This window comes from Trematosphaeria pertusa (assembly GCF_010094035.1).
Source record: "Trematosphaeria pertusa strain CBS 122368 unplaced genomic scaffold BU26scaffold_4, whole genome shotgun sequence".
NCBI lineage: Eukaryota > Fungi > Ascomycota > Dothideomycetes > Pleosporales > Trematosphaeriaceae > Trematosphaeria > Trematosphaeria pertusa.
In genome coordinates this window covers 841,871-866,506 of record NW_022987215.1, presented here as the reverse complement: position 1 = coordinate 866,506, position 24,636 = coordinate 841,871, and the positions used below count along the sequence as shown (strand labels likewise).

At 55.5% G+C, this 24,636-nt stretch overlaps 9 protein-coding genes across 9 annotated transcripts; 4 read left to right on the top strand and 5 right to left on the bottom strand.

Annotated features, from left to right (window-relative positions):
• Positions 1–148: 148 nt before the first annotated feature.
• BU26DRAFT_247197 (uncharacterized protein) lies at positions 149–1,961 on the bottom strand. The gene has a single exon (XM_033821097.1). The coding sequence runs from the start codon at positions 1,462–1,464 to the stop codon at positions 643–645; it is 822 nt and encodes a 273-aa protein (XP_033686939.1). The 5' UTR covers positions 1,465–1,961; the 3' UTR covers positions 149–642.
• Positions 1,962–4,031: 2,070 nt separating this feature from the next.
• On the top strand, positions 4,032–6,119 carry BU26DRAFT_247361 (uncharacterized protein). The gene is made up of 3 exons (XM_033821100.1): positions 4,032–5,222; positions 5,630–5,824; positions 5,967–6,119. Exons 1-2 carry the CDS (start codon positions 4,394–4,396, stop codon positions 5,746–5,748), a joined length of 948 nt encoding a protein of 315 aa, XP_033686938.1. The 5' UTR covers positions 4,032–4,393; the 3' UTR covers positions 5,749–5,824; positions 5,967–6,119.
• BU26DRAFT_247277 (uncharacterized protein) lies at positions 5,623–6,720 on the bottom strand. The gene is made up of 2 exons (XM_033821098.1): positions 5,876–6,720; positions 5,623–5,824 (listed from the first exon to the last, which is right to left on the bottom strand). The coding sequence occupies exon 1, from the start codon at positions 6,493–6,495 to the stop codon at positions 5,890–5,892; it is 606 nt and encodes a 201-aa protein (XP_033686937.1). The 5' UTR covers positions 6,496–6,720; the 3' UTR covers positions 5,623–5,824; positions 5,876–5,889.
• Positions 6,721–7,043: 323 nt separating this feature from the next.
• BU26DRAFT_247179 (P-loop containing nucleoside triphosphate hydrolase protein) lies at positions 7,044–10,199 on the top strand. The gene is made up of 9 exons (XM_033821096.1): positions 7,044–7,387; positions 7,445–8,229; positions 8,284–8,355; positions 8,519–8,717; positions 8,773–8,850; positions 8,988–9,143; positions 9,313–9,378; positions 9,440–9,637; positions 9,688–10,199. Exons 1-9 carry the CDS (start codon positions 7,183–7,185, stop codon positions 10,050–10,052), a joined length of 2,124 nt encoding a protein of 707 aa, XP_033686936.1. The 5' UTR covers positions 7,044–7,182; the 3' UTR covers positions 10,053–10,199.
• A 974-nt stretch (positions 10,200–11,173) lies between these two features.
• BU26DRAFT_422200 (uncharacterized protein) lies at positions 11,174–12,018 on the top strand (the record flags this gene model as incomplete). The annotated part of the gene is made up of 3 exons (XM_033823446.1): positions 11,174–11,344; positions 11,478–11,699; positions 11,767–12,018. The coding sequence occupies 3 exons, from the start codon at positions 11,174–11,176 to the stop codon at positions 12,016–12,018; spliced, it is 645 nt and encodes a 214-aa protein (XP_033686935.1).
• An 831-nt stretch (positions 12,019–12,849) lies between these two features.
• Positions 12,850–17,021, bottom strand: BU26DRAFT_548674 (NAD(P) transhydrogenase-like protein). The gene is made up of 8 exons (XM_033831955.1): positions 16,034–17,021; positions 15,888–15,981; positions 15,775–15,837; positions 15,345–15,723; positions 14,949–15,294; positions 13,611–14,898; positions 13,129–13,561; positions 12,850–13,070 (listed from the first exon to the last, which is right to left on the bottom strand). The coding sequence occupies exons 1-8, from the start codon at positions 16,750–16,752 to the stop codon at positions 13,039–13,041; spliced, it is 3,354 nt and encodes a 1,117-aa protein (XP_033686934.1). The 5' UTR covers positions 16,753–17,021; the 3' UTR covers positions 12,850–13,038.
• Positions 17,022–18,037: 1,016 nt separating this feature from the next.
• On the top strand, positions 18,038–18,880 carry BU26DRAFT_516654 (uncharacterized protein). Its single transcript, XM_033828379.1, has 2 exons — positions 18,038–18,267; positions 18,361–18,880. The coding sequence occupies exons 1-2, from the start codon at positions 18,126–18,128 to the stop codon at positions 18,561–18,563; spliced, it is 345 nt and encodes a 114-aa protein (XP_033686933.1). The 5' UTR covers positions 18,038–18,125; the 3' UTR covers positions 18,564–18,880.
• Positions 18,881–18,987: 107 nt separating this feature from the next.
• BU26DRAFT_247083 (PHD-finger motif-containing protein-like protein) lies at positions 18,988–21,411 on the bottom strand. The gene is made up of 4 exons (XM_033821095.1): positions 20,563–21,411; positions 20,108–20,395; positions 19,820–20,049; positions 18,988–19,771 (listed from the first exon to the last, which is right to left on the bottom strand). Exons 1-4 carry the CDS (start codon positions 21,138–21,140, stop codon positions 19,158–19,160), a joined length of 1,710 nt encoding a protein of 569 aa, XP_033686932.1. The 5' UTR covers positions 21,141–21,411; the 3' UTR covers positions 18,988–19,157.
• An 898-nt stretch (positions 21,412–22,309) lies between these two features.
• On the bottom strand, positions 22,310–24,084 carry BU26DRAFT_451913 (catalase-domain-containing protein; the record flags this gene model as incomplete). The annotated part of the gene is made up of 1 exon (XM_033824781.1): positions 22,310–24,084. A coding segment is annotated over exon 1 (1,680 nt), but the record flags the coding sequence as incomplete, so codon positions are not given.
• Positions 24,085–24,636: the final 552 nt, after the last annotated feature.

The window sequence follows — 24,636 nt, the reverse complement described above, 5'->3', positions numbered from 1 at the left end:
GCATTATTTTCCGAGCAGTGAGGCAATGAGGCTGCAGGAAATTGTTATCCTCAACCAATGGGAAATTGTTATCCTCATTGGTTGACTGTAAGCTGTCCGCTGAGTTTTGACGGCGTAGGCAACATGGCCTGAGCTTGTGTTCGTTCTCTTGATTAGTTGAGCATTCCAATGGATGGCCCCCTCTCTCCAAGAACGTTGGTAATAGGCCAGCTACCGGTCACCCGGAGACTGAGGGTGATTGCTTAAGACGCAAGCGGTGTGTCTACGGCATATGGAATAGGCAGGCTTGAAGTAAAGAAAGGAGAGAGCTTCTGAGGATGCCGAATAATCCCGAGACGGCTTCCCGTAGGTTGCCCTGAAAGCCTTCGTAGGCTTAATGAACGTGGGGCTCTATGGATGATAGGTAAGCTGTGGCAGACGCGGTGCGAGCGCCATCGTGTACCTATAACCCGGTTGCCAGGGCGCCAATCTGCGGTATCGGTGCTGCGAATATTTCTTGTACGAGCCTAGCTGGCAAGGACGTCTAGATATAGCTGTGCCGAGGATGTTACTGATCGAACCCGAATTTGGCACCGGTGAAAGTGATATCGATGGTCGCAGGATAGCGAATCCGGATGCGTTTTGATGAAGGGCTTCAAAGCCCTATTGGTAGTCGGCCGCCAGGTGGAGCCCACTCAGGACGAAAAGGCGGTCATGTGCTGGCGGTGGAAGAGCATACCATGGTATTGGAAGGCCCAGAGACGCTGGAAGCGTGCTCGACCACGAACAGCTGTTTGTCCCACGGTTCACAGCTATCGCAGAAGAGCGCAAGACGCCCATTAATAGTTCTTCTGAGACAAGTTCGCCCTGTTGGTAACATTCGGCGTTTTCCGATGCCATGGATGCAATAGCCGAAAATCCCGGATCTGGAAGTGACGCGGTCGCGGCGCATGTCTTGTACTCGAATCTGAAACCTGGCCTCTGAAAGCAGATAAAAGCTTTGATTGACGAGTATGGAGGAACCGGCCAAGGAGAAATATGAACATCGAAACGAGATACTGATCTAAGAGGCGGCGGATCTTCAGAAGCTGTCGCCTCGGTCGCCAGACAGGACCCGTGGGCGGATGCTCTGTTTGGGAAATCAATAACGTCGAGGCTGCGAAGAGTCAGTCTAAGGGTCATGACAGAGTGTTCTCTTAGCGCTGCCAGAGTTTTCCCTCTGCGCAGGGTGGCCATGCCCATTCCCTCACCGGTCAGCGCGGAGCCGCGGAGCATTATCATCCTCAATGCCTGCACACTGCCATTTCCGGCGCAAATCCAGCCGGAGATACATGAACGTGCGGGTGGCGAAAAATCTAGGCCATGGTTGAAAGTCCTCCATCTGCAGGTAAAGACTGATAAAGAATGATGAAGGTCAGACGAAGTGGAGCAGGTGGATGCAAGCAGCATCCTCTGCAATATGAATGCATGATCCCGCTCCTCCATGACGACGCAAGAGAAGGGGTAGAAGGACCCAGATGCTCGGAGATTCGTGGTTGGTCCCAGTAACTCGGTTATCGGCTGCGTGTGCTCCGCATCCGCAAAAGCACGGTTGCATATGCGCTGTGATCTGTACTCGACGGCTCGATCATACGAGATCTGACATTGCCAAAACGGTTGACGTGCTTGGAAAAATGGGGCTGAGCAGGGTTGGTACGCGTCCGTCTTGTGTCGACTGAATCAGCGCCTCGAGCTGAGAGCGCAGAAGAGACGCCTGTCGAGCAGCCACGTCCGGATCTTAACCTCCTGAAGGTCTCCTGGAGTGGCTTTCCAGAGCAGGGGTACGGATGTCTTTATTGGGCAGGATGCCTCGCTTTCAACAGAAGCAAGGATCGACTTAAGCAACGACTTGTTAATAGAAGCGCGGTACAATTGGGTCGTCGTCTAGCTTTTCTCGAGCCCATTCCACATGGAACTTCAGGGCTGAGGTTCGAAGAATAATGACACAAGTGTGACAGCGCCTCACCAGGCAGAAACGCATGGAACACTCACAAGGGCTGAAGCAATCGTCGAATCGGCCGTCACGGCACTCCGCCAAGTAAAAGTAACACTGGGAGATCTGACGCCTTAGGGACGTTTTCTCGATCCGCAACGTCGTCCGACGCTCGGCGCTTGCTGAGTAGAGATCCCGGTTTCCAGCTCGCACGTTGCTTTCTATACGCACGCTATGCAAGAAGCCGTCCGTCAGCCTTGGGTCGGGCCGCTAGTCTGTGCTGACATGCACGTTGAGCAGGGAAGATGGGGTTGCGGAGAAGTTCGGTCGCCGCGATTCTGGTGAAGTAGAGTCGCTACTGGGGCCAGTGGCTACGGGCGGACATTGTGAAGGCACTGGCCAGCCACAGGGCGGTCTGAAGCATGGATGAGGGATGTGTGTTTGTGCTTTTTGTCGCAGGTCATTTTGCTTTTCGAAACCAATGAGACGGCGTTCCATTGGGAGCCTCAGAGGGTGTACAGACATGGTCCGCGGGAACACGAGGCCTTTCGACCGGTATTGGTGGCATTTATCGTGGTCATGAGGCGGAGGAGCGTCCCAAGGCGGTAGGCGGTCACAGACCAGATATGTCGTCGTCCGTCCGATCGGCAATCTCGCAGCAGCCACGAGACAGATGGGCGGGCGTTTTTGGTTGGGGGATGCAGGGCTAAGCGCGCCACCATAGATGAGGCTGCGTTTTTGCTTACTCCAACCCTCGCGGGCGGCGCAGCACGACTAGGGCAGGCAGGCATCAGGGCCGCCATCTGATTCACATGAGGTGCCAGAAGGGAGAAAAGCAGGCGGCAGCGCAGTCGGATTCAGGAAGAGGATGTCGAGCCCAATAGTGGGAAGGCGGGACGCCCTGGAGAGCAGCTGCAACCGCCGCCAGGAGAGGCAAGAGCGGGCCAGGCGATGGAAGGCACGCCCACCGGCGAGCGTATAAATGGGCGGAGGGCCGTCTCGACGGAGGGCATCGCGACTGCATGAAGCACTCTGCAGCCTGGCACTCTGCTCGACTGAGACACGGAGCCATCCATCCTCATCGCCAACGGTGCAAGGAGATTCCGAAGCGTGGGCCGCGAGCTGTAAGTCCATCCGGGAGCGGAGGGTGCCCTCACGGCGACACTGGCCCGTCCAGGAAGGGCTCGTCGGACGAGCTCGGCCCTCCAGGACGGGCGTGTGAGGCCAGCGGCGGGCCTCTGTCGTCGGAAGCGTCCTCAGGCGTCATGCTGCTGGGCCGTGGCGAAGGTGGCCGCTGGCGGGCGGGCTTGGGGTCGAGGGGAAAGCATGGCTAATATACCGATGGTAGTGTAGGACGTCAAGCAGCTCTGCCCGCGCCGGCGCCGTCTAGACCCGAAGAGCGCGCGCCGCCCGGAACATCTCGTCGCCGCATCGAGGAGCCCGAGGACCTCCAAGCACCGGTCCGTTGTCGTCGCCGACGCCTGCGGTGAGCGTTCCGACTGCTCCGACTGCTCCGACCGGCCACCGCAGCGGCGCGTCCGAAGGGTCCATTCCGAGCGCTCGGAAACAGCACGCACCCCGCGAGCCTGTCGCTGTCCACCACAGTACGAAGCGCGCGCGCGGTGCAACAGGTGACGAAGGTGAGGGCTCCCAATTTCGCTTCGCTCTTTGCGCGCATCCCTGCCGCCCACATGGCGCGCCGGGTTGCCATGATGCATTCGCGCGCAGGGGCTCGTCAATGCCCGCGCTGCAACACCACCTGCTCCATCCCAGCCTGCCCGCCGCCCTACCGTCTTATCTGCTCCCCACTATGTCGTCAGCCTTTCCCTCGCTCTCTTGCTCGACGCCGCGCATGCGGAAGCCCGCCGTCTTTAGCCTAAGTCGCCGCATTGATGGCGCTCCAATCACGGCCCCATCACGCTCCCCTGCCATGATGCGCGCGTCGCAGCCCGTGCCGTCCTGTGGGGCGGGCCGGGGCCTAGCACACGCTTTCTCGACCTCACCTCACCTCCCATATCCGCGCCCATATGGCCTGCCCAACATCCTCACAGCAAAGACGCCCTGATAAGATTAAAGGGCCTGGGAAAGCGGCCCCAACGCGCCCGACTCAACTCCGGTAGCGGCCCGTATAGACGTCACCGGCGGGCAATAGCATATCAGCCTCGACAGAGATATGATGGGAGGGCCTGACTCGTGGCTTGAGCTTCATTTCCTATATCTCTGCATCCAACACTCCGCCAATCTCAGTCCCCATGGCCTGAGTATACATTGGCAGCCCTCCGTCCCTCTTGGGCTCGCCAGTCTTCCCGTTCCTCCCTCTTTTTGCCTATTCCTCTCGTTTCCTCTTCATTTCTTCCGCGCGGCATAACAGCTGAAGCTGAGCATTGCCCGGCACGCTCCACTGTAACTGTACTAAGCGCGTATAGGTTTATCCTTCGGCAGATGCAAAGGGGCCGTGGACGAGGACGAGGTAGAAATCCAAACCCTGCCCGGAGCACTTCGAGGAGAGGAATCAGACCCAGTTCCCGCAACACCATCTCCCGGACCACCAGCCGCGCGTCAGTAAGACGATCGGCCCGAATCGCAGAGCTACTCAACGGCGAAGTCAACGGCGAAGTCAACGGCCATCCCGAACCATCCGCAAGCACCTCGATGGCTGACGTTGCAAGGCCACGGGCGCTAGGAAGAGGCTCGGCTCGCAGAACACACCACTCTGGAAACAGCCGCCGCTCCAGGTCTGGTCGGCATTCCGTGTCACCAGAAGACATCAGATACGCCATGGACATCATCGTCCAACCGCCTCCCAGCGCCCGTGCCGGCTATTCCTTAAACGGCACCATTATTGTCCGTTTACGGACGACCAATGCCAATCCCGAGGACGCCATCGCTGATTCCAGCAACCTTGTCGCCGTTGCCACGCTGGTCCCTGGCCCGAATTCGACAGGCTCAACTGATCCTGCGGTCCTCAATGGACTGCTCGCCGGCCGACGTTTCGATTCCATTCATCCCTTCTCCGACGACGAAGCGGATGGCTCCATCGCCTCCATGGAGCTCGACGACCCCCGCGGGGTCGGCTACATGCGCTTCTCCGACCTCAGCATCCGCCAGGCCGGCACCTATCGGATACGCATCACTTTGCTACGGGTTAGGGGCTCGAGCTCCGACCCTCCTGTGGCCTCTGTGACTGGAGGAGCTGCAGTGCAAATTGTCGATAGCAACCCAATCGTCGTCCAAGGAAGCGGCCCAACTCCCAATCTGGCAGCATACAACGGTAAGTACATGGTGGCGACATATTAAACCCGTCTGAGTTTCGGTTCCCTGATTATTTTGTGTCTCTTGTACAGAAGACGAAGATAATGAAGATGATGGCGGATGGCTGGAGGTGTTGAGGACCATCCAGACGCGGCGCAGGTCGCGATGAACAAAAAATTTTCGGTTTTTGTTAGGGGTGGCGCTGTGTACGATTAGTCTAATGCTTGGATCATGGTGTGTTGTTCATCAACTGTACGATGGGCTGCAGGGAAGGCATGGGGGATCGTTCGGGGATCGTTAGCTCGGCATTTATAAGCGAACATGAGGGTATCTGAGCATAGATTCTATGGCGCGTCCGATGATGATCCGATTTCAATATTTCTTCAGGAGTTTCCATATCTATAAGATTTGCTGATATACATGTAGCGATTTCATCGGCGGATCGGAGACGAGGCCGCATATGTAGCCCGACACGACATCCACAACGGCGTACCTGCATATCATCCGCAATCGCATCCCCGTCTATATTTCACATGCGGATCTGAACATGTCAGCCCAAGTGGAAGGCTGCATCTGCGCCCCGTACTTCCGCGCACGTCATATGTCGTATGCCTGCCATAGGTAAGCATAACACTCTATATCAAACACCGGCTCCGCTGATTGGCTGCCAATTCCTCTATTCCGGCCTACTTTGAGCAATCCATTGGCTCCTGCCCGTCCATTGATCCGTGGTTCTTCTTCTGACTTGGAGCCTTCGACGAAGTCCATTGAGTGGGTCTCTCGCATCTGCATCTGCATCTGCAGCTGCAGGAACAGAAACGCAAGCTGCATGTCGATAGCATATTGACTATCTCTTTCTGGGTCTCACGCCAGCCCCGTAGGTTCAAAGCGCCATTATAACATGATTGCTTACCCGCTCTAGATACCAATCGACGGGTGAAGCTGCCGGCAACACTTGTAAACACTGGTGCCGAGCGCTCTTCACCGATCAGTTCAATGTCAGCACGCCCGACGCTCCGCGGCATGTACGGGCCGCTGGATCCTCCCATCATGCGTGAGCTTAGCACAGGAGCAAAGGTATAGTAGCAGCGATTATGCGTGCCTGAAGGCTTTCGGGAAGGGAACAGTAGACCAGCAGCGCCCAAATGCCCGCGAAAGTATCGGCAAGGAAGGGATGGAATGCTTATCTCCGAGGAACGCGGAAGGGCATGGGACAGACTATGAATCCACGAAATGGGTGGCATCTGGCATCGCAGACGAGTAGAGGAGAGCTTAGGCTTCCTTCCTGCCATCCCATCTCACTAGATTGCCTCTGCTTTGCAAGTTCACTCATCATACATACATACATCTGGCCTCTTACCATCGGTTCATGTCTCCCTAAGTCCACCAAGGAGACACAGAGGATCAGACGATTCAAAAAGATATGATAGCCTGCGGAACAGCAGATCAGTATGCTCGGTCCCGACGGGTTTTAGACCCTGAAAAATTCGATAAGCTGTTAAATATGCCAGTGTGGAATGATTTACTTTTGACCGTTCCGGACATTAGAGGAGAGAGAAGTGAGGCTTCGAGGCGGTCCCGCAAAACGCGCTAATCCCAATGCGAACTTGACGGACCAGATCCTGCCCGAGGCTTGCGTTCGCTCTTATCAACGGCATCTCAACTCAACGCTCATCTTTCCAGACCTGATGTCGCAGTGAAACTTCTATCGCCTCACGTGTTGCTCAGCCCGTTGAGATGCACCCCGCACGAAGCGGCCGCTCACAGCTGCCTCGCAGCTAAGCGGCCCCAATCAAATCCTGCCTGCACTCTTGTGCGACCCATCGGCCTGCCTGATAGGGACCCCGCCAATGATAAAACGCATAGCTCACCGGAATCTCACGAGCAGTCGCTGCCTAGCATGGCATGTCTTGATAAAGAGTTGAGGCCTGCCTTGCCTGCCTTGCCAGCATCCTAACTGCGCTTGCGATATCAGCAACATGGACGTCACAAATGAATCTAGGGACTTTGACGTCAAGAGCATATCCAGCTCGTCGTCTGAGGCGAATGGGTCAAGCCTCAACAAGATGACGGACCTTCCATTGGTGGGGAAGGACACCAAGGATGAGCTGCCAAGCTTAGGCATGACCTCCGACATAAAGAATCTGTGGGAAGGAAAGAGGAAGTGCATGTGCTGTGTCAACTGTAAGCCAAGCTCACGGCACGAATGTTAGCAATCTGCTAATCGTACCGCCGCCACAGGGGTCGAGGAATACCCTGAAGATGTCCGGCCTAACCCGGAGGAGACCGAAGCAGTTCAGAAGTTCGCACTCATAGTCCGTAACCGGAAGTACCACGGCTCGAACTCCAAGGCTATGGTGGTCAGTTCCATTGTTGTACAGAGCCCGCTCCTCAAGCCACTTTTAGAAGAGGTCTTCGAAGGATATGACGGCATCACGGCGACGCTGAAGAAGGTCACCTTTACAACACCCTTTGAGCCGTTCTTCTATCGCTGGAGTCGTTTCAAGAAAGCGGTCGAAGAGGTGGAAGACGAGATGACGCGGGTTCACGCGAAGTTACTGTATGACGTTCTCGAGAAGGAGCTGGATGAGACCATCACCACCTACCACGACCTTCTGAGTCATGGTGTCATCACCTACAAGTACCTCTGGACGTTGTTCAAGCCCGGCGATCTCCTTCTGTGCCAAATGAAGGACGAGGAGATGATCATGAAGCTCCAAAGGACGGAGGTTGAGCCCAATGGTCTCTCCCTGTACTCCAAGTACGTCGACTGGGATGGGTACTCCTTCGGATATGGCTCCTACAACTTCTCCATCGGCGAGTTCGAAGGCACTAAAGCCATCACCGACCTGGACGCATATCCTATTCAGTTCAACAGCGAAGCAGCCGCCATAGAGAGCAGACTTGCGGCCAGGGGGAGGAAGTTTGAGAAGCTTCAGGGCTACCACTACAAGATGTACAGAGGCTTCGCGGAACTGGTACCGGCAAGCTTCGGAAGACGCAACGTTCCTATTCGCAACCGAAAGGTCAGGCTCGTGTTTTTTCCTAGCCAATATCAGCGATGCTAATTCCCCTGTCAGCTGGAGAGTCGAATTATCGTCGATGCGGAAATGTACAACCGATTCAACTCCGGTGGGCTCCTTCCTCTCGAGGTACGTCTATCTCGGTACACGTACCAGCATGCCTTAGTTCTTGCCCGGGAAAGCCGCTCCTGAAGGCCTTCAGTAGATCGAGTGCAGACTAAGACGTGCTAAGTACCAGCTTCTCTCTGCTGAGTTCTAAAACACCTGCTAATGTATATCATAAACTTCATAGCCTCTCGGGTCAACCTCGTTCGCCCCAAAAGTACCTGCAGAAGTCGAGCCTACTCATGTGCCGGGGGCCGCCCCCCCATACGGAGCCTCTCCGCCCCCGCTGCCGCCGATGCAGACATGCACAGGGATGTACATGAACCCGCCACTTCCACCCATGCCCATGCCTCCTGTACCTGGTGTCCTGCGGCAGCCTATGGAACGTAAGCGAACCCTAAGCCTGTCATTATAAGACGCCCATGCTAACGTATACCGAAGCGAAGGTACTCTCGGATGACTTGTACCCCCTTTGCGCTCCGGTCATCAAGGGGTACTCGTTGAAGACCAAGAACTGGGGTACGTCCACAATCATTTCGCATGCAAGGTAATAGGACAGTTGGCGATTGCAACGGGTCCATCGTACACGCCGGGATACGCTATGCTATCATTAGAACAGCCTATGCGGTCTGATCTACATCACTGACCATTTACAGCCAAGTTCAAAGTCGACAGCGTCCAAGACATCATCTGGGACGACCGTGCGTTCGATAACCTCGTTCTCCCTCCGGGCTACAAGGAGCTGATACTGTCCTTCACTCAAAATCAGACGAATGCGGAGGGCCTTCTGGATGATGTTATTGAGGGGAAAGGTACGTACACAGCCAAACGATCTGGAGCGACGCCCTATATTGAAGAACGGCGAACCGCGATTGTACATCCCGAAGGGCTTCAGGGCCTATTGGTGCATGTATACGCTTCGTGTTCTTCAAGCCCGTAGCATTCTGATACTGCTTGAGGTGAAGACTCACGTGCATGTAGGCCAAGGCATCGTAATGCTCCTCAATGGCGAACCCGGCGTAGGAAAGACATTAACAGCGGAGTCAGGTGGGCAATCTTTCCCTCCTAGTGGGACAGATATTGTATCTGACCGAAATTCTAAATATAGTCGCCGAACACATGCAGGTTCCGCTCTACTCCATGTCTGCCGCCCAACTTGGCGTCGACTCCGCGGAGGTGGAGCATTCCCTAGGCGATATTCTGGAAATGACAACCAAGTGGCGAGCTATCCTGCTGCTCGATGAGACTGAGGTATTCCTTGAGCAACGCACTATTGACGGGCTTGAGAGAAACAAGCTCGTGTCTAGTATGCTTCACAACTGACCGCCCGATTTGCTGTGTACTGACACGATGAAGTCTTCCTTCGCATGCTGGAATATTATCGCGGTGTCCTGTTCTTGACCACTAACCGCGTCTCGGTTTTGGACAAGGCCTTAGAGTCCCGGATCCATCTCAAGATCTCGTATCCCGAACTTGACGAGCAAGCCCGGCTCTGCGTCTGGCACAATCTGATCGACTTCTTGCCTCCCTCGAGCGTCGGTCTCGACGAGGCCGATGTTCAATTGCTCGCGCAGAAGAAGATGAACGGGCGAGAAATTAAGAACGCGATCAAAGCAGCGCAATTGCTGGCCAATGGGCAATGCACCGCCCTGAACTTGGAGCACATCGAGACCGTATTGAGGATTACCCAGATTGGAGGTGTCTTCGGGGCCCAGGTCTGAGGCGGAGTCGCAGTGCAGTCACGGTCGAGTTAATGTACTTTCATTTGGTCACAAATTGAAGAACAAAGTCGTTTAGCAGAAGCTGTGGTCACTTTATACTCCTCCGGCTTTCCCTCGAAATAAGCGCAGGCGGCAATACGTGGTCTGGCCGATCCCTGCGGCTCGCCATCGTCGGAAAACGGCGAGCCCGCGTTCGTCGAGATCCATATAGCCGGTTGTTGCCAAGCGACAAAATTATCGCATAAATTACAGCAATGCAGGTCGAGACCTGTTCTGTAAGCACAGATTCCCCGGATGTCGGATTCTCCCAAGGCGGTATGTCTGCCTCACACGGCACGGTATCCACTCGGTCGCCACCCGTCACCTGACTTCATATATTTCGTTCCGGTACCGTCATATATTTTTCCCCTAACGAGGTGTTATTTTTGGAATGCAGCTGTCAACGACAAGGCTAATGCGAGGCTCTTGCAGGTACGTTTCAATTAACCTTCCATCGAAGCTTTTCGTATTCCTACTCTAAGTCTCTTCCCGCTGCTCTTGGAACCCCTGTGGCGCCCCTCTCGTCCTATGCGGCGATCACCGGCCGTAACGGTTGCTCTTACACGTAGCTTTCTATTCTGTGGTCCTGGCCTCGTATTCGCCATCTTGTGCCTCGCCTGGCGCTCATCAACATCGCCAGCTAGATCATACGTCGCAATATACATCGTCTGCGGCCCTACACAAAGAGCAGCCGAAGGTAACCCAGGTCCCAGACGACCATGGCCTTTTAATACCGAGCACCTATATGTGGTCTAAGAATAACTGCGGCCTAGCCGAATTGCGGTGTTCGCGATGGTTGAAGCGGTGTCATGGGCGACGCACGAGAGGTGCGAAGTGGCCAGATGGGCAACGACGAGAGGCTAGGCGACGAAGGATCCGGGCTGGCTTTGGATTGTCTGGATCCGGGGCGAGTAGTAGTGTCATCGAGACATTTGAAATATGCGGTTGGCTTCAGGTATAAAGGCGCGTGTCTCCCTCCCCTCGGTCAGGATCATCACAGATCGTCAGCGTTCAATTCCTCTCACAGGCTCGCATCCAGATACCCATCCCAGCGCATCCATTGCTCTTTCCCTGAAACCAAAATGCATTCCAAGATCGCCGCTTTCCTCCTCCCCCTCCTCGCTGTCGCGACCCCCGTGCCCCAGTCCGGCACCGCCCCAGACCCGTCCCAGATCACCATCCTCGACAGCTCCTACTCGGGCAACGGCTGTCCGCAAGGCTCCGTCTCGACCAGCACGTCGCCGGACAAGACCGTAAGCTGCTCTTCGTTCCTCTCCACACCACATGTCCCCCAATTGCTCTGCCTGCTGAGAGCGGCGTCAGCAACTCCATGACCTCCCCAAGCACAAATGTCGCGGCATAATATATATTGACAATTACCCCGAGGTCATCACCTACGGCTTCGACCAGTTCCAGACCTACATCGGCCCGGGCACCAAGCCCGCCGACCACTCCAAGAACTGCCAGCTGCACCTCAACCTCAAGTACCCGGGCGGCTTCCAGTACGCCGTCGTCGACGCGACCTACCACGGCTGGGCGCGCCTGGATAAGGGCGTCACCGGCACTTTCATCACGACGTACTTCTTCTCCCAGGATGCTGGCAAGACTGTAAGCTGCCCCTCCATCCTCCTCTATCCCATACAATAGCATCATGTGAGGACCTAACACGCAATAGTCCACGACCCGCATGACCGCCAACGGCGGCCCGCCCCTCGACATGGGCCAGGTCTACACCAAGCAAGACAACGTCGAGACGACGGCCGTCATCTGGTCGCCGTGCGGCACCACCGGCATCCTCAACATCAACAACCGCCTCTCGCTGACGTCGACGAACTCGTCGGCCGCGGGCGAGCTGTCCAACGACGATGCGACTGTGGCTTTTACTCAGCAGCTGCATGTTGCTTGGAGGCCGTGCACGCCTGGGTAAGTCTTCTCTTTTTCTTGCTCTCTCGATTACTTCCCCAACTCCTACCCTTCTGTTTCGCCCAACGTTATCAATCGCTGTCGCTCTTGTTCGACTTTTCTGAGTTTGCAAAAAGGGACAAGGGACAGATTGGCGTCTAGATCTCGACCTCCATGACCGATAAAGCTTGCTTGCATCCGACAGACAGAGACTAATTCCCTGGGTTGTAGAAGTGGATCGTCGGGCGATGACACGATTGGCATTGGCAAGCCGAGCACGGAGCTGGATATCGGGAACTAGGAGGGCCGGAAAGATGGTGAAGTGAAGTTACGGTCGCTTTTTTCTTTCCTTTGAGTCGATGCATGGGGAAGGGGGAAGGAGAGATTTGTATATAGCTTCTCTCCTGGGTGGATGGGATTGGTTGAATCGAATCGATGATGCATTTGTTACTATACTTTTTTCTGGATTGATTGCTTGCTTGCTTGATTGCTGTGCTCGTTCGTTGTTTCGCGACTTATGGAGATGAGGACTGACTGTTGGATGCAGCCGATGGTCTGAGAAGCTAATAATCTACGCCGAAGAAAGATATGGAGCAAGAATCAAGGTACCGGCCACAGGACTGAAGAATTAGCCAGCATTTCAAGAGAATAAAAAAAGGACTTCACGTCTCTAGTCCACTGCAATCCTCCGTCTAAGATGCCCATCCACCCCCGCGGACTCGCATACTTATTCACTTGTCGATTCCCCCAATTCCGATTCCGATTCCGAAAGGTAGGTAGCAAACCCAGTAGTTCCCTTGCATGGGACAAGGGGGCGCGGATGAAGTGTTAGAACGGTAGCTGACTTTGAATCGAGCAGAAAGGGGCAATCTATTCCTATTCGCATCGAATGCCTGAAATCTAGATAGATACAAAGCCCCACTTGCAAATGCATGCCAAAGTCATGTATCTACACATGCTCACAAGCTGCATACTCAAAAAGAAACGAAAAGTCCGCTTGTTAGATCAGAGGAGAAATTCACCATGGTACTTAGAACTATCTATCTCACTTCTGCTCTTCAAGCGCGCGTTTGATAGCTATTTCGCGTTAGCAAACATCCCCATAATCAGAAATAAAGATCGGACGAAAACTCACCATTACAGCTATCATTCGCATCGCCAAACAACATCTTCGTATTCTCCATGTAAAACATGGGATTCGGCACATCGGCATACCCGCTCGCCATGCCCCTCTTCATAATCACAACGTGCTTGCTCTTCCACGCATGCAGCACAGGCATGCCCGCGATCGCGGACCCAGGCTCCAGCGCAATCGGGTTCACGGTGTCGTTGGCGCCGATGACGAGTGTGACATCTGTGTCGCCGAAGTCGTCGTTGATCTCGTCCATTTCCAGCACGATGTCGTAGGGCACCGAGGCCTCGGCGAGCAGCACGTTGCATTGGCCCGGCATGCGGCCGGCGACCGGGTGGATGGCGAAGCGCACGTTCACGCCGCGCGAGCGGAGGTGCTTGACGAAGTCGGAGATGGCGTATTGCGCTTTGGCGACGGCCATGCCGTAGCCGACGACCTGGGATATTAGCAATTATCCATTTGGTGTAAAGGGTAAAGGGACTTACGATGATGACGTTCTCAGCGTTCGCTAATGCTTCTGCAGTCTCTACCGCGGTCGTCTTAGTCACTTCTCCTTCTATCTTCGCTTGCGTCTGTGGCGTCGATGCGATGCCGCCGAAGAGCACGTTTGTCAGCGAGCGGTTCATGGCGACGCACATAATGTACGAGAGGATGGAACCTGAGACACCAATGAGCGCGCCGACGGTTGTTAGTAGCGAGTTATCCAACATGAAGCCTTCGGCTACCAGTGCGAATCCAGAATAGGCGTTCAGCACTGTGATGACGACGGGCATGTCAGCGCCGCCTATTGCAGCGGTAGTCGTGTATCCTTTGATGAAGCTGAGTGCCGCATTTGCGGTCAGGCATGCAGCACCTATAAGCGGTGCTCCAGGGGCATAGGTTAAGAATGCACCCATTGTCGCTATGTTGGCGCCGAGAAGCGAGGAGTTGATGACATGGCGTCCTGGGAGGATCAAGGGTCGAGAGGAGATCTTTGCGGCTAGCTTGAGGAAAGCGACGATACTCCCGGTGAATGTTACTCCACCGATCAGGACTCCCAGATAGGCGCTAACCATGTGTAGGGTGGAGATGTCACCGCCGTGGCCCAAAACGCTACCAATGCTGGTGAGCACGGCGGCTAGACCGACAACGGAGTGCAGAGCAGCGACTGTCTGCGGAAGCGACGTAGGTGTAATCCTTCGTCCAATGACCATACCGGCGATGGTTCCAACCGTGGCAAGGCCAGCGAACTGCGCGAGAACATCCGGTGCAAATCCGACGGCCGCTAGAGAGGCGAGGATACCGGAGAAGACACCGAGGATACCGAGGAGGTTCCCGCGACGAGCCGTAGTCTGAGAAGCGAGTCCAGAGAGTGAGCTCACGCAGAGGACACTACTGACAAGATAGCCGGCCTGGACCAGACCAGCCATTCCCGTGCTAGCCGCAGCGAAATATCCTCCACCGAACAAAACCGCCGGAATCGCGTAAAGCCAGGGGTATTCAGGAGGGTCGGTGGGGCGCCTGAACATGTCCAGCATGCGCTTGGTGATGACGAAGCCTCCCGATACGTTGACGAAAGCCAGAAGAACTGATAAGGCGCCCAGAGTCTGTGGAATAGTCTCAGGCAGGTAACCGCCGCCCATGACGAAGAATCCTCCTATTCCAACCATACCGGAAATAGCGTTGGTGACGGACATGAGTGGGGAGTGCAAAGCCGGAGCGACACCCCAGACGACCCGGTATCCGATCAAACTAGCTAGGGCAAAGGTGAACGCGTTCGACATGAACATAGGACTGCGGATTGTTAGCATATTGAAACTTGATCAGGCTAGCAAGCTCCTTACCCGGTGAATTTTCCAAGGGCGACCGCAGTGCTCATCGCCGCCGTGACACCGGCAACTTCGCGCGTCTGGCTTTGCCACGGTGTCAATTGAACAATGTTGGCAACTTGATCTGCTGGTGAAGGCGCTTTGGCAGCTGGTGCGGGCGGAGGAGCGGGACGAGGCGCTGGCGGAATGACCTTACCGTTGTACGTGACGATGGCTCCGCGGGTGACTTCATCTTCGAGATCGACGTCGTAGTACTTTTCTTTCTTGTCTTTTGGGACAAGAGAGAGCAGGAACTTGGTGATGTTGTTCGAGTAGAGCGTGGATGATTGCGTCGGTAGGCGGGAGGGGAGATCAGTATAGCCTGCACCTTCGTTAAGCATATGATATGCAATGTGGATGACTAGTTCTTACCGATTATTGTTACTCCATGGTATTTCGCCAATTTCCCCGGAACCGTCGCTTCGCAGTTGCCACCAGCTTCGGCTGCGAGATCTACAATCACTGAACCAGGCCTCATCGAAGCAAGCATGGCTTTTGTGATGAGCTTCGGAGCGGGCTTGCCAGGAATCAATGCTGTAGTGACGACAATGTCGACCTCGCGGCACTGCTCATGGAACAGTTTCATCTCGGCTTCGATGAACTCCTTGGACATCTCTTTCGCGTAGCCACCCGTGCCGGACCCCTCCTCTTCAATCTCGACTTCGATGAATTCTGCGCCAAGGGATTGTACTTGCTCGCGAGCTGCCGATCGGGTGTCGAAACCGCGGACGATGGCACCCATCCGGCGGGCCTACGGTGCTAGATTCAGCGTAAATTCTGGAATTGACTGCATTCTGCTCACCGTTGCGATTGCGCTCAAGCCAGCTACACCAGCTCCGATGACGAGAACCTTGCAGGGAGGAATCTAGGGTATAGTCAGTAATTCGGCTCCATGTTCGTCAGGCAGTGACGCACCTTTCCCGCTGCAGTGACCTGGCCAGTGAGGAAACGTCCGAACTGGTTCGAAGCTTCCAAGACGGCCTTATAACCAGCGATATTGGCCATGGAACTTTGCTGCAGGTTAGCCACAAGAATAGCTTGGGGAGGGCGTAAGTGTATACCTCAATGCGTCAAATACTTGGGCTCGAGAAATGCGCGGAACCATGTCCATAGCAAATGCAGTAGCTTTGCGGTCCGCAAGTCTATCTACGACAGGCTTATTCTGCATTGGGTAAAGGAAAGAAATCACGGTGGCGCCCTCACGAATGGCGTCCACCTCGCTATCAGCGCCATCGATGCTGAGCGCACGAACTTTGAGAAGAATGTCACTCTCCGAGAAGACGCTCCTGCGGTCGACGGTCTTAGCGCCGACCTGCTCGTACGCCTCATCCGTGAATTGCGCCTCCAGACCCGCTCCACGCTCGATCAAGACGCGAGAGAAGCCCTTCTTCAGCAGCAGCTGGACATTCTGCGGCGTTATCGCGACACGGCGTTCGCCGGGGTAGCTCTCCTTGGGGATACCGATGGTCAGGGTCGAATACGGACCGGCGGTGAAGGGCGGGGAGGTCGGGATCTCCTCGTCATGCGGCTCCGAAGCAAGGGATGCATAGCGGGCGACAGCCGTGGTGGGAATGTGCGGAACATGCGTCTGCAGGTACAGCGGTCGCGGGCGGGCTAGGCTCCGGACGCGTGCATTCGGTTGCAGTGGCTTGACGCGCTTAGTGGTGTACTCCTGCTGGACAATTGGTGTCGTCCGGAAGGCGAGCGTGGAAGCGCAGAGCCTCAGGCGCGGGCCAAAGGCAACCAGCCGGTAGCCCGCCAGGCAATTGGAGGAGCTCATGCTGGGCGGAGGTGTCTCGGAGATGCAAAGGAGAAACCGGGAACCCGCATCTGCTACGACAGACCGTGGAAACACGGTTCGTAGAGCTCAGGCGCGGAGGGTGAAGGACAGCAGAAGCTGCCACGGTTTGCGAGCCGGTAGGTACATAAACCAGCCGTTTCGGCCGCGCTTCTTCCGCGTGTCACGCGTCCTGGCCGGACGTACACTCTCGTTTCAAGGGTTGTGTGGGGTTCCAAGGCTCGCGTGCGGGGAAGCTGGACGGCGGGATCGGTAGTCGAGCGGCTGTATTGTTATGCTGGGCTGAGTAAGGCGCCAAGATGGGTGAAAAAAGCCGATAGGCCGGAAGGGGTCAAGCTTGTTCCCGTTTCAGCAGCATTTCGTGTTCGGCAATAGCCGTGTTTTCTTATATATGCAAACTAACCCTATAATACCGGCATCCTTCAATTCCTCGCTATTCTCACGCTTCACGGTCCCACCTGGAGCCGCAATGCGAAATCAGGGTTTAGCTGTCAGAAAAATCGGCTTCGAATTCTCACAACTGCATACTAGAGCTCCGGCTCCTTCATCTCTTCGTGCGCGCTTTGAAGATCGAAGTTGCGTCGGTCCCTGCGTGCGATCGCTTGCTCGCGAGACCCTCAGACGATCGTCTATGGTGGGGCAACGGTCCGTGTCTCCTGCCAGAAGCGGATGCTTGGGCTCCTGGGGTTGGTAACGGCATTGACAGCACTTTGTACGAAGGTACCGATGCGTTGATTTGGGCATGTCTGCGCTCTGGTTGACGCCCGCTGGAACCAATGGTTCGCTACCATCTCATAGGCGCCAGAGAACGCCATTTCGGCGGCAACAACGGACAACTGGAAGTCCTCCGGACGCGTGAAACGACCCACAAGCACCGCCCTCGAAGTGCCAAAACGGTCTTTAATTCGCGACCCTTTATCGGATCCGGCGCGTCTCTGTCTCTTCGCGATACCTGGGTCGCCAGTAATCCATTGTTGCGCAGACAGCTCGTCGAGTTCGATGGATGAGAGAAGCCAGCGCATCCATCTCCCACGGATGCCTCAGGCACGCACATTCGTAATGCGCTAGCCCACACGCGGACTAGACCGACCGGCGATCACAGGGATGCCACAGGCCATGCGCGGTGACGTACATGCTTTCCCGCATTACCCAACACCAACAAAGCCTGGAATCCTGCGCGCTGTGCCTATAGGTATGATATGATATCCTAGATTCGTCCCAAAATCCCCGAGACGCATCTTCGTTCTACTCTGCAGTTCATTCTCGTTGACCTCCGCTCACCAAGAAGTCTTCCGGCTACCTCATCCATCCGCAGACCAACCAGTACCGCAGAAATCCTCCCCGTCACGACCACAATGTCCATCCCCGTCCTCTTCACGCTCCCGCCCTCGAACCGCCACGAAATAATCCTCATCGACGCCAACAGCAAGCCCTCGCTCAAGGCGCTCAACAAACTCGTTACATCCACCATGGCCAACTCGCCAAACTGCTCTGAGTGTGCGTCTCCTTCCTCCTCCTCCCGTTCCCCCCTTTCCCCCCTTTTTTCCTCTTTCCTCCCCTCCTCTCGCTAATGCCCAGCCAACCCAACAGTCATGAGCAAGTACAAATCCAAAGAGCAAACCGAGCAGATCCAAGAGATAAAAATCCACTGGTGCGAAGCCGGACGCGATCGCAAGGTATGGCCTGAATACACCATCGTGACCGACGACAACTTCCCGGCTATACTGGAGTTGATGAAGTTGGGCGCGGGGAAGGATGTATTGGAGATCAAGGTTGGGAAGCCTGAGGAGTAGAGGCTAGGCAGTGAGAGAGGGACGCTCGCGGATCGGGAGGAATATCTCTATTGGTGTAATTTGGGAGGTGTACATGAAAGATTGCGGCGAATACTTAGTGAGCAGGCGTTCGGTTTGGATTCGCTTCTGGCAATTGTATTGAGTTAGGAACGGGCAAAATAGCGGAAATAGTATTGTTTTAGGTGCCACAGCAGTCCAAGTGAGGACATTGGGAAAAGGTCCTCTACTAGTCATAGCGATTTCGCTCACTTGCATCGACCGAGCAGCGCCAACCGTTGATCCAAACGAAAAGAAGTATATGAATGCCGAAAACCATGTACACCGACGTACACCGCAGTGGCGAGGTGAAAGAAGTGGAGGGTATCCATGCCGATCGTTTTGATATAGCCCAAAATAGGTCCCGCAATAACGCCCCCGAGATGCTGATGATCGAGCTCATGCTGCAATTCCCACGCCGCAGACCCAGTACTGAGCCAAAAAAAGACCGCGATGCAGAAAAATCCTCATCGCACATGCCCTCGCGACAAGGTAATATGTATAGTGAAGGATAGATGAAGCGGAAGTGAACGGGGTCGAAAGAAAAGCGCGCTGCAGCTATTTCTCATTCTGTTCCGTAATCAGTCGTTGCCAGTGGACAAGATCTCGGCTTAGGTGGTCCATCATCTGCAATGTGCTGAGCCCCTTGAAGACGACAATTTCGTCCTCATCTGCCTTCGGCTCGCTCGGATTCAGGTCCCCGTTCGTTGTCGGCGCAGGCTCTTGGATAGCGGCCGCCAGTGCACTCCGTTCTCCTGCCATCTCGACCTGGCGTTGGGCGATGTAATTCTGCATGGCGCCCGCCGGTCGACGGATGTCATGCCACGACAGTTTCTGTAACCGCCAATTTTTTGTTTTGGCTTGTTTGTTTCCGGTGGTCCCGTCACTGCTGTCGTGTCCATTGCCAGCGCCATTCGCTGAGCTGATATGGGGCGAATTTGGCCCATCATCGTTTGCGGCCGGAGATGCTCCATTCGTTGCGGGCGTGGGCGCGTCTTTCGAGTACTGGTTTCGACCAAGTCGGCTGTGGCGCTTCTGCGGCGGTCTACCTCCCTTCTTGGGAGCAGGCGCGGGCTTGGGGTCAGCGGAGGAATTTTCCGGCGGTACAGATTCCGACGCTGAAGCCGCCATGGATGGATCTTCGGCCGGAGTAGCTTCTGGTGGTTCGGACTCTGCAGCATTGTCAGCTCTATAAGAAGTACTACACACGATCATCGTACCGTCACCTTTCCTTCGCTCCGCACGGCCTTTGCGTCTGTTCGCAGCTTCCGCGCGTTCTCTCTCGCGCTCCTTGTCGCGAAGCTCTTTCTCGCGCTGACTCCTCGCCGCAGCGCCACGAGGCTTCTGTTTTGGCGCAGAAGCCTTGCTGTTGTCGTCTTCAGACTCAACGGCTGGGGAATTGCTGGGGGAGCTGGAGCTGGTGCGCTGCCGCTTGACTTCCGGGTTGGCCCTGTGGTAAAGCTTGTTAACGGCCATTCCTTGAAATATCGTGGAACAAGCAGACTCACTCTTCGCTGTCGTCACGACTACGCTTCTTGCGGTTACCGTTCTCTGATGGAGGCGCCGCACCCTCGTGCTTACTCTCTTCCAGCACTTTCCGCAGCACCTCATCCTCATCGTAGGCGGCCCGGCTATTCATTGTTGACCGGCGCTTGCTGAGCGACTCGACGCTTGCCCTCGCATTGCGCTCCTTGTCTCTCACTGTCTTACTTTCCGTTTCTTTCGACACGGACGATTTGCGGGCGTTCTTTCCGAGGTTCTGCTCGTAGACGGGAAGGTAACGGGAGTATTTTTGCCTGTTGCCAGAGAGTCGTCAGCTTTGACATTGTCAAGTGAGCTGGGGAGTGCGTTGTTCTAGCGCAACAGCTCCAGCGCCAACGCTCGGGTGAACTGGCCACCAGAGGCACGTCGCTGGTGGGGGTTCCATTGATCATGACTTGGGGAAATTGAACGAATGACGTACCCTTTGGGACTTGTCATGACCTTGTGCAGGTCTTTCCGGCACTCCTCGCAGAAGTACTCTTCGGGGCTGGCAGCTTCGTCCATGATGCCGACGCATCCGCCATGCTGCCAGACCTTGCAGATGTCGCATTGGATGAACAGGCCGCCTGCGTCATCACTCGGAACGGTATAATATGTCAATGAAGACGAATGGCCATCTTTGGACTTGCCGGCGTCCGATGGTGGACCTGGGTATTCCAGCTGGCCACACACGCATCGTGTGACCTCATCCTCCTCGGCTATATCGTCTTCGAGCTCATCGTCAAGCTTCGCAGACTCATCTTCGTCATTGTCCTGCTCGCGCGCTCGGCGTCGGGTCTGGGGCGGCTCTAGCTGCGAGCCACGAGGTGGCTCGTCAATCTCTTCGGAGGAGAGGGAGTGCGGGGTCGAGGATTTCTGCGGCGACGACTGCTTATGATTAGCTCTCGTCGCTCTTTCGCCGCGAGACGACGATGCGGAGGACGAGGAGCTGCTGTGTGCTGCTTGCACGCCGGGTGGGGGCTGGGTGGTGCGAGCCCGCGACGACCGACGCGGCGACATCGATTCCGCGACAGTGCTTTCGCTCTAGAAGCAGAATATAGAACAAGAGGCCAGGATGGCCGAGCCGCGTCTCCCGAGCTGTATCGTGCGCGCTGGGACCGAGGGCGGTCGCCGGACGAGGTGAGAGGCGGTAAGGATGAGTCGAGGCAACTGGGAACGAGCAATAAGGGTGTTTCCCGGCAAAGATACCAATGGCAGCGGGACTGGCCCAGGGCGATGCCTGCTATCCGGCGAGGAGAGCGGGTGTGTGGTGACGAGGAGAGGGGGACGCTGCAAAAGCGGAGAGCGGCTTTAAAGCTCACCGTGGAGAGCTTCAAAGGGCGACGACGGGATGGATTGACGACAGAACAAGTGCGACCCAGTGCGATGAGAACATGATACGTGCTCGGCAGAGTGTTTGGCGTACTGGCTGGGACAATGATGCGTGAACGGGGGAGCTGTGGGCGTAGAGTGGAAAAACCTCGAGGGTCCCGCAACGCGCCCGGAACTGCCAAAGTGAACTAATGGCATCCCGTATCCTCACGTGACTGCACAGGCCAACCCTAATCCGGCGATAGCGTCATTGCGCTTGGGAGCGTCCAACGCGGGGTCCATGATGGCTTGAGGCGGGGAATCGGTGAGAGAGAGTAAAGCGGGCGGAGCCGCTTGTTTTGATATGTGTCGTGGAGAAAGGCGTTGTGGTAAAGGTGGAAAGAGGAGAGGGTTTCATGACAAAGTGGGCGGTGGATTGGGAGGGATGTCGCGAGGCACAAGGCCGAAGATGGAGGCTTGGCGTTTACTGACGCGGCTCGCTTACGCTCCAATCCCGAGCGTTGCCCCTGCTCACACATCATGATGACAGCTGAACTCCTCCACTACTACCTCAAAACTCGACTCACTCTCCTTGATAGCAACCTCAGCATTGTCATCTCACGGTCACTTGCATAGAGAGCGAGCAGAATCTATGGCGCTTCCTTCCTATTTCTAGCATAGCACACTGCTACAACGGTATGCCTTGGGAGAGCATCACTGGCAAAAACTACTATTCTCACAGCAGGTTGAAGAAAGACAGGTCGCTCAACTTATATACATGCTACGAGCAGGTAGAAGTACTTTCCGCCGCAATCTGCAAGGTACGATGGTATCCAGTTACTCCATTTTCCATAATCTTAATTCTTCGGATACCCCTTGTGCATCCCCTTCACAGGCGCTCCGTTATTGTCCGTCGCAGACAAGCTGACATTCTCAGTCATTCCATTCGCAGCCCTTAGGCTCGCATCCTTCGCCATGCCGTTGTGGGTGCCATTGAAGCGGAGGCCAGCAATGCCCGGGTAGCCCTTTACGCCTGTGGCCTTCTCGAGACGGGAGGCCAGATCCTCCGAGACCTCGCGGAAGATGCCAATCTGCCTCTTGATGATCTCCTTGTCCGAGCAGTTGGCCATGTGACCGGAGACGTTACCAACGAATCGCTCCTTTGCGCCATCATCGAACACCTTCTCCCACAACGTCCGTGGGGCATTGAAGTCCTCTGGTCGGATCTCGGACAAGAAGGTGACGGCCTCGCCGATGAAGTGGCCATGGGTCTTGTCAAGATTGACGGAGCGCTGGCGGAAGGAGATGGGCTCGATCGAGGAGAGATAGTTTGGTCGCGAACCTTGGTTATAAAAAGCCATGCTACCGTCGCGCTGGAAGTTGCCCATCCGATACGGGGCGCGCGTTGAATTCACCGGAAGCTGCTGGTAGTTGACGCCAACCCTATGCCGGTGGGTGTCCGGATACGAGAAGAGACGACTTTGGAGGACAGGATCTGCCGATGGTTCGATACCCGGCACCATGTGCGATGGGTTGAATGCGATCTGCTCGATTTCGGCGAAATAGTTCTGGACGTTCTCATTCAAGAAGAATTCTCCGACCTTACGCAGAGGGAATTGCTTCTGCGGCCAAATATGCGTCAAGTCGAAGACGTTAATCTTCTGCTTTTCCCAGAGATCTTCGGCCTGCTTCGCAGTCATCGTCTGCACCGAGAGATCCCACCGCGGAAAGTCGCCACGCTCGATCGCGGAGAACAGATCCTTCTGGGAGTAGTCGGGAGACTTAGACGCGGAGTCCTGCTGGGTGATAAACTTCGTTCCCTGCTTTGACTTCATGTGGAACTGGCAGTACACCCACTCGCCAGCTTTGTTGACAAGCTTCATCGTGTGACCACTGTATCCGTGCATGAACCGATATCCGTCGGGGATGCCTCGGTCACCCATGAGAACCATGACCTGGTGGATCGATTCAGGATTCTGGGACAGGTAGTCCCAGAATATGGTAGAGTCATCGGCATGCGTCAGATGCGTTGCGGGATGACGCTTCTGCGTGTGAATGAAATGTGGGAACTTCGCTGGATCTCGAAGAAAGAAGACGGGAGTGTTGTTGGCGACCATATCCCAGTTTCCCTCGTCGGTCCGGAATTTGACGGAGAACCCTCGAGGGTCGCGAGCGCAGTCGTGTGACCCCGATTCACCACCAACTGTCGAGAACCTAATGGTGATTGGACATTCCTTCCCTTGCTTGAAGATGTCTGCCAGACACAGATCCTCCAGCGAATCCGTTGTCTTATAGTAGCCGTGCGCACCGGAACCCTTCGCGTGGACTACCCGCTCTGGAATCCGCTCCCTGTCGAAGTGCGAGAAGAGGTCAATCAGGTGGAAATCCTGGAGCAGCAGAGGTCCGTTTTCGCCGACGCGCTGCGTCTCGTACGGGTGTGGGTACGGCACGCCATTGCTCGTGGTGTAAAGGGTGTCTTGCGCCTTTGAGTTTCGGTCGTCGATGTAATCACGGTACATGTCACCGCTCTTCTGTCCGTTGGCAGTATGTGCAGTCATGGTGGCGGTTGTACGCTGGTGGTTGATAGTGGAGGAAAATGCTTAGATGGCAGAGGTGAGTGGATTTGGGCCTATATATCGCCATGGCACTCGCCTTGACGGCGAACATCGGCGATATCATGGTCAGCGTCATTAAGTTTCGTGGTCGTTTCGTCGTCAATGGTCGATGGTCGCTGCACTCGATGACGTCAGCACCCGTCCAGGCACGCTCTCTTACTATTCAGGAAATCAGACCTCTACAAACCCGCACGACGCTATCTAAGCTGCCGGTTACGATGGAGCTCTGCGTTTCCAACGGCTTTGACGCAATTGGCTTGCCACGGCGCCCTATTGCCGATTACCTCTCGTTTCAAATCCCGGCCGTCTAGACTCCTGCTGCGCTGTATCAGCAAGATCTCTTACAAATCGATAGGCGAACTAGAATCGCCGGAACGCACACCGCGAGTTTTCTTTCCAAGGGCAACTGCCGCCGGAGAAATAACGCAGATTCGGCGACCACTGCTGTCACGAAGTCATCGTTGCCGAGAGTCGAGCGGCAGCCGACTGGCGGCCCCCACCAAACGCGGACATGTGTCCATGATTAAGCAACTTAGACCTTGCAACAATGAGTCCCTCTAGGGAAAGGTCTCCTACTCTCTGGAATATCA

What these genes read in the sequence shown, in the direction of transcription:
- BU26DRAFT_247197 (XM_033821097.1), bottom strand. Translation starts at nt 1,464, where the DNA reads ATGGAGGAGCGGGATCATGCATTCATATTGCAGAGGATGCTGCTTGCA.
- BU26DRAFT_247361 (XM_033821100.1), top strand. Translation starts at nt 4,394, where the DNA reads ATGCAAAGGGGCCGTGGACGAGGACGAGGTAGAAATCCAAACCCTGCC. An exon ending in CAATCTGGCAGCATACAACG is followed by an intron (nt 5,223 to 5,629) that starts GTAAGTACATGG and finishes ATATACATGTAG; the next exon opens with CGATTTCATCGGCGGATCGG.
- BU26DRAFT_247277 (XM_033821098.1), bottom strand. Translation starts at nt 6,495, where the DNA reads ATGGCAGGAAGGAAGCCTAAGCTCTCCTCTACTCGTCTGCGATGCCAG.
- BU26DRAFT_247179 (XM_033821096.1), top strand. Translation starts at nt 7,183, where the DNA reads ATGGACGTCACAAATGAATCTAGGGACTTTGACGTCAAGAGCATATCC. An exon ending in CCTGCGGCAGCCTATGGAAC is followed by an intron (nt 8,718 to 8,772) that starts GTAAGCGAACCC and finishes CGTATACCGAAG; the next exon opens with CGAAGGTACTCTCGGATGAC. An exon ending in GTTGAAGACCAAGAACTGGG is followed by an intron (nt 8,851 to 8,987) that starts GTACGTCCACAA and finishes GACCATTTACAG; the next exon opens with CCAAGTTCAAAGTCGACAGC.
- BU26DRAFT_548674 (XM_033831955.1), bottom strand. Translation starts at nt 16,752, where the DNA reads ATGAGCTCCTCCAATTGCCTGGCGGGCTACCGGCTGGTTGCCTTTGGC. An exon ending in AGGTCACTGCAGCGGGAAAG is followed by an intron (nt 15,838 to 15,887) that starts GTGCGTCACTGC and finishes ACTATACCCTAG; the next exon opens with ATTCCTCCCTGCAAGGTTCT. An exon ending in ACGCTGAGAACGTCATCATC is followed by an intron (nt 13,562 to 13,610) that starts GTAAGTCCCTTT and finishes CTAATATCCCAG; the next exon opens with GTCGTCGGCTACGGCATGGC.
- BU26DRAFT_516654 (XM_033828379.1), top strand. Translation starts at nt 18,126, where the DNA reads ATGTCCATCCCCGTCCTCTTCACGCTCCCGCCCTCGAACCGCCACGAA. An exon ending in CTCGCCAAACTGCTCTGAGT is followed by an intron (nt 18,268 to 18,360) that starts GTGCGTCTCCTT and finishes CCAACCCAACAG; the next exon opens with TCATGAGCAAGTACAAATCC.
- BU26DRAFT_247083 (XM_033821095.1), bottom strand. Translation starts at nt 21,140, where the DNA reads ATGTCGCCGCGTCGGTCGTCGCGGGCTCGCACCACCCAGCCCCCACCC. An exon ending in GTCATGACAAGTCCCAAAGG is followed by an intron (nt 20,396 to 20,562) that starts GTACGTCATTCG and finishes CTCTGGCAACAG; the next exon opens with GCAAAAATACTCCCGTTACC. An exon ending in AGTCGTGACGACAGCGAAGA is followed by an intron (nt 20,050 to 20,107) that starts GTGAGTCTGCTT and finishes GCTTTACCACAG; the next exon opens with GGCCAACCCGGAAGTCAAGC.